This window comes from Aplysia californica, unplaced genomic scaffold, assembly GCF_000002075.1.
Source record: "Aplysia californica isolate F4 #8 unplaced genomic scaffold, AplCal3.0 scaffold00798, whole genome shotgun sequence".
In the NCBI taxonomy this organism is placed as follows: Eukaryota; Metazoa; Mollusca; class Gastropoda; order Aplysiida; family Aplysiidae; genus Aplysia; species Aplysia californica.
Genome location: NW_004798068.1, coordinates 154,297 through 160,899, shown reverse-complemented (window position 1 = coordinate 160,899; position 6,603 = coordinate 154,297). Strand labels below are relative to the sequence as shown.

Below are 6,603 nucleotides of genomic sequence, written 5' to 3'. Positions count from 1 at the left end.
CTCGTCAATTTTTTTGGCTTTAGGAGTTATTGGTATTATCTTAAAGCCTGTCCGTTTGCCACGTTTTCAATGAAAAAAACAACATTTATCTTGGATACAATTGAGACACTGGCGATTGAAGGAGGTGGGGTTGCCTGGTTTCAGAGGTAAAATTAGCGAAAAAAAAGGCCGCAATAGTTTAGTTAATTCCTTAGCTTGAGAGCCCGTGAAAACTGAACATTTGCATCTTTCATGCATTTAATTAATCAGCGTTTTTCAGTAAAATCTATACTAAAATATATTTTAAATGGGCATGAAAAGTTTTGGGCATAAAAAACAAAAATTCGGTAAAAAGTACCAAACCTGCGGAAAAATACCAATTTCTCCACTTCCATTATTGTGACGAGCGCCTCATTTCTCCACTTCCATTATTGTGACGAGCGCCTCATTTCTCCACTTCCATTATTGTGACGAGCGCCTCATTTCTCCATGCTGCCTCACACAGACGTTTCCTTTTCAATTTAAAAAAATGTTTGTCCCTTGCCCATTTTTATGATATCGACGTCATCTGAATAGTAGAAAAAAGTGCGTATAATAGTGTTCAATAGTGTATTACGTACGTAATTAGTATTGTTATAACATGTAACTGTTACAGTTAGGTGTTCAAAGATAATTATAGATGTATGTCAATGATTGTCAAGGATCTAAGAGCAATGATGATTTCAGAAATGGTTATAAAGTGGGATGGTGTTTATGCAAATAATTATTAAGAAGACATGCTTCTCTTAGTTGAGGTTGTATTTTAATGTTAGCGTTAGTCCTATCTACCTCTGCTCTGATGAGTCACGAAGGACGTGGGCACCCGCTATCCCGTTCCCTAATGGAACCATCTTTAATGTCACAGTGAACTTCCGAAATACTGGGCACAGTCTCTGCGAAGGTGACTTCGTTAGTATTAGCATATTATTCTAGCGGACCAAGACAAGTGAAGAGAGGACCTAGGTAGGTAGACAGTTATACAGTGGCAGATATGTTGGGGATTTTCTTGTCAGAAGACGGCAGAGGCTGTGAACGCGTCCTTTATCTGGGGGTCTAGAAGTCACCAGATTCTCACGTTACTTCTTGAGAGTAATTTTAATCTACAAAACTGAACGGATCAATGCTTAGATACCTGGAGGCCTATAATATAGGTTAGGCTACCGGGCTCGTAATCGTGAGGTTGCGGGTTCGTGGGTTGGAGCCGCGGGCCCGACGTTGCCTTGGGAAAGGAACTTTGCCCGAATTTTCCTCATTTCACCCAGGTGGGAATGGGTACCCGGCCATAGACAGCGAAAGATTTTGTCAGTATGTTAGTGTTTTAGCGCCTATGAGTGGCCACTTGCACTGTATGCTTCTCGGGAAGATGAGGTTGTTTCAGAATGCTCTCAGGTCTGCTAGGGTAATAGTATAGATGGAGAAGCGCATAGAGCTTGCTGATGAGCGGGGGATTTGCGCTGTACAAATGCTATCAACTATTATTTGATTTATCTTTGACTCAGAGGTTGACGTGTAATGAACTTCCATCCTCCACGGTCCCGAGGTGTTGTTGCACATTCTGCCATATCCAGTCCAGTCCATGTTTATTATTATGTTGTCCATCCATTTTACTATGTGTCTTCCTCTAGCTCTTCTGCCCCACATCCTTCCTTCAAGCATCTCTTTCGCAATGGTCTCGTGTCGTATTAAGCGGCCATAGCATTGCATTTCCCTACATTTCATATTATTCAGCAGGGTTTGTCTTGTGTGTGGAATCTGACACACCTAACTTTGTCTGTTTTACTTTCCAACTTATTCTGGCCACTCTACGGTGGCACCACATTTCAAACACTGCTATTTTGTTTTCTTCGATATGGACATGTGCAGTCAGTGCGTATACCACACGGCGCTGTTTGGCTAGAGCTAGTCGGAGAGAGAAAGGCCGACGACAAACGCTACCTAAGAATTACAAAGCTGTATCTCACATTTGGGGCCGTTTTGAGGTTACAAAGACCATGAGATTTGTAGACACGAAACGGTCTATCTGCTCGATCAAAATCGTAAGATCATTCGGAGCCGTTAACAATATGTGAGGCATTGTGGCGAAATCAGGCGCTCGTCAAAATAATGCAAAAGAAGATACTTACATTTTTCGTCCAGTTTGACACGTGCTTTCAATTTTTTTTTTGGCTCAACACCATTTATGTCCTTTTAAAAACATTTCTGAGATGATTTTCCTGGAAAACGTTGATAAAAGGCACAGCAAATGTAAAGTTTAAGTTTCCAAGGACTCTCAAGCTTTAGAAATCAACCAACTTTTTTTCGTTAGTTTTATCTCTGAAACCAGGCCATCCCCGCCTCCTTCAGTAGCAAATATCTCCACTTTTATATATAAAAGAAATGTGGGTTGTTGTTTTTTTCATTGCAAGAAAGTCAAATGATCAAGCTTAAAGGTGATACCAATAATTTTATATTGCTAAAAATTGTCGAGCGCCTGATTCCAACGCGTCGTGATACATATACTCATATTTCAAAGAACTGCATTAAAAAAAAATTGAAATGATGTGAGACTCTAAATCTTTGAGGTCAAATTTCTCAAAACTGAGTACTGAGCAGATAGAATATTGTAATTCTTGGGTAGCGAGAAGTAACTTTGTCAAAGAGCTTTGTCTAAGCCAGTGGAGAAAAGCTCTCTGGGTCTCCTGAGGGGAGTGGGGGGGGGGGAGATCTTTTCACCGCGTACAACCACACTCACACATACAGCGTTGTGTCGGTGGCCTAGTGGTTAGGCTATCGGACCCGTAATCATGAGATTGCGGTTTCGGGTGTTCGAGCCTCAGCTCGGTCCGACGTTGTGTCTTTGGGAAAGACACTGTATTCGGATTTCCTATTTAAATTTGGCTCACTCCTTTCGGAGACGGACGCTAAACTCGGAGGCTCCCACCTCTTAAATAACCTACAAGTGCAGATAGGGACTTTAAAGCTACACCATTTCACCATTTTCATAAACAGAGTTTTTAAAAAAATGGTTTAGTAAAGGTTTTACGGCGCTCACAACTGCACAAGGTCATATGAGCGCCAGAAGATTATAGAGGTGTTATAAGAGAGTAACAAACATAAAAAAGAAATAAGGGAGATATGGACGATAGATGTTTAATGGGAAATAAGCAAACCACAACCAGAGCAACCGCCAACCACCCAATTTCACAAACAGAGCAACACAACTCTTCTAGAATACCTCGATAGTGGAGGAGAAACCTTAGACTAACTTCTTATGTGGATCGATGGATGGATGAATCAGTATGGCGAGTATTCAGGTAATTAGGCCAAGGAAAATTATCTTACAAAATGAATACAATTATGTGAATTGAGAATAGCAAGCCAGATGCGCTAAAGATGTGGGCTTTTTGTGTTGAGTTTCGATCGATGCTCCGCCCCAGTCGGCTTACGTTGGAGAGACAATTAGCAGGAGATCATTTAATCATGTCTGTATTATTTGTGTCACGACGCGGTGGAATCACACGCTCGTCAATTTTGGGGCATGTAGAGTTATTAGTATCATCTTAAATCTTGTTCATGTATCTTGCTTTCAATGAAAAAAATATAACCATTTATCTTGAATAAAAGTCGAGATATCTGCAACTGAAGGATGCGTAGGTCGCCTTGTTTCAAAGTTTAAATTGGGGGACTATCGTGGCCTAGTGGTAAAGGTGGGTGTTCGCCTCTCATTTAAAGGTCCCGGTTTCAAATCCGGGTAGTGACTGAAAAAACATTTCTTCCCTAAAATTGTCTCCTTTCACTTCCATTCCTGCTCTCTAACAATGTTCTGTTGTCTGATTTCGTCTCCGCTTCCTGCCCTCACCTCAGGGCTCCTAACTCTTTATGCAGTCTTTCTACAGTTCTCCTTGGCTCCTCCTTACTGCTGTCTTTCAGTCACACCTTTGATCTTTTGGTGTGATCCTCGCCTTCTCGGACATGGGCGAAAAATCTCGGAGGCCCCGTGCGCCAGTTGCGCACGTTAAAGATTCCTTGGTGGTCTAAAATCGATAAGAGTAGGCTTCGGCAAAAAAGAGGTTAGATTAGCGAGAAAACGGCCGCCAAAGAAGTTTGGTTATTTTCACAGCTTGAGAGCCCGTGGTAAATGAAAATTTACATCTTTTTGTGCCTCTAATCAACGTTTTTACCGTAAACTCCAAATACAAATGTGTTCTTTAATGAACATAAAGAATTTTCGCAAAAAATGTTTACAAATAAATTCGATAAAAAAGCCAAACTGGCCCGAAAATGACAGTTCCTTCAATTTTATTATTTTGACGAGCGCCTGATTTTACCACGCTTTTCCTCACATTTATTAAGATTTTCCCCAGGAGATTAGATGTAACGAAAGTGGGTCACACGATGTCTTTTAAAAGCGACGAATTGAGAACAAAAGAACTTGATCACGTGATCCTCATTCCATCATTTTATTTCTCTCTCAGCATTACGACATTTCAGCACCGGTCCTTCCTTTTGTCTGTCTCTCTCCGTTAGCTTAGTTTTCTTCTGTGTTGTGGAAGTACATGCGTGTTTTTTTCTGCTCGTTTCCCTCTTGTTCTATTTCACTTCCCTCTTTTTTCAGTTTAAATTAGAATTTGTTTTCGTTTTAATCAGGTTTTTACGGCGCTCCCGACTGCATATTAAAGTCATATGACGCCAAGGGGTGGATGTCAACAGAGAAGTGAAACGGGGAATCAGGCTTACTCTGCTCACCTCTTTAGCCTCAACAGCACAAAGTCTACTTCGACAATCTAAGCACCCCGGAAATAGAAGTTGACAAGAGAGTGACAAACATAAAAAAGAGTTAGAGGGAAAAGAAGATGGTAAGCATGAGGAAAGAAAAAGCAGCATTTCCCCCTATGTTGTTTCAGAACAGTATGAGCATGACTTTGATATGTCAGCCCATTTACAAATCTATTGTGCATAAGAATATATAATTATTACTACAACGGCATCTTAACCAGGAATATGAACAACAACAACAACAACAACAACAACAACAACAACAACAACAACAACAACAACAACAACAACAATAAAAGCAACAACAACTTGCTTGTTTGAGTAAAGAGAAGCACATCAAAACAATAGAGGTCATTTAGTGCTGAGAAAAAGTAAGTCAGACTGGCAGACAGAAACAACAGAGGGGCAGTAAAGAAGTAGGACCTAACAGTGGCGCCCTCTAACCACCCACAAAAACAACAAAAACAACATCAACAACAGTAACAACAACAACAACAACAACAACAAAAACAACAACAACAAAACCACAGCAACAACAACAACAACAACAGCAACAACAATCGTGAATCGCATATCCAGCCTCTGCCTCAGATTAGGTAGGTAGAAACAATGAGGTTCACTGCAGAGCATAAATAAAAACTTGACGCCAAGATTATTTGCCAACCGAAAGTTCCGGCAGTGGCATCTCTTCGAGGAGGATTCAGGGAGGTTGGACTACCTCACCCGCTACCCAAGGGAGGTGGTGGCCCTGGCGAAAGGCACGCTCTTCGGTGCTCCAAACACTTCGAACGGATAGGCTACCACACACGCACAGCAACAACAACAATAACAACAGCAACAATAACAACAGCAACAACAACAACAACAACAACAACAACAACAACTCTACCATACCCCCATCCTCACCCACCCACCCACCACAGACGCACAGCACAACATGTACACACATTGACCAACGTGACGTCACAGTGTCCCAACTGACCAGCAAAAGTCCCTTGTAGGCGTACAGGGCTCCGAGCCAGATCTCCATGTGCTGACTCGTGCAGTAGTCAATCTTTGGGATGATCTCGTAGTCTTCGTACACCTGGACGGACAGACAGACAGACAGGCAGTTTTAGTTTAGGTAAGAGTTTTACGGCACTTGCAACACAATCAAGTCATATAAGTGCAGAAGAATCGAGGTGTTACAAGGCAGTTTTTGTTTTAGTAGAGGTTTTACGGCGCTCGCAACTGCATAAGGTCATATGGGCCCCAGAAGATTAGAGGAGTTACGAGAGAGTAACAAACATAAAAAAGAAGAAAAGGAGATAAGGACGACAGATATTTGATAGAAAAGAAGGGGGAAATCACACCAGAGCACCCGCCAATCTCCCACGTTTACAAGAGAGTAACAAACACAAAAAGGAAGGAGGGGAGATAGAGAAGATATATTTTTTATAGGAAAGAAGAAGCAAACCACACCAAAGCACTCGCCAACCACCCACCTAGACAGACAGAAAGACAGACAGACATATTCAAAAACTCTCTCTCTCTCTCTCTCTCTCTCTCTCTCTCTCTCTCTCTCTCTCTCTCTCTCTCTCCCTCTCTTTCTGTCTCTGTCATTCTCTCCCTCTCTCTCTCTTTCTACTGTTTTTTTAAAAATATTCTTTCTCCCCAAACCCATGTTTTATTTCACCAGCCTATCATTCACACACACAACCACACACACATACACAAACAAACACACATACACACACACGCATTATATACCTCTGGACTTAACCGTGTGGTCGCCTTCTCAAACACACACGTACACACAGACACATAATCACACACACACACACACACACA

The 6,603-nt window shown here is 41.6% G+C and overlaps 1 protein-coding gene across 1 annotated transcript in view; it reads right to left on the bottom strand.

Moving 5' to 3' along the window:
- Positions 1-5,926, bottom strand: part of LOC118478662 (gamma-aminobutyric acid type B receptor subunit 1-like) — a 27,619-nt gene extending 21,693 nt beyond the window's left edge. The window contains exon 1 of the mRNA XM_035972696.1: positions 5,756-5,926. Within this exon, the coding sequence (XP_035828589.1) occupies positions 5,756-5,803 (48 nt within the window). The 5' untranslated portion in view covers positions 5,804-5,926. The remainder of the gene's footprint in view (positions 1-5,755) is intronic.
- Positions 5,927-6,603: the final 677 nt, after the last annotated feature.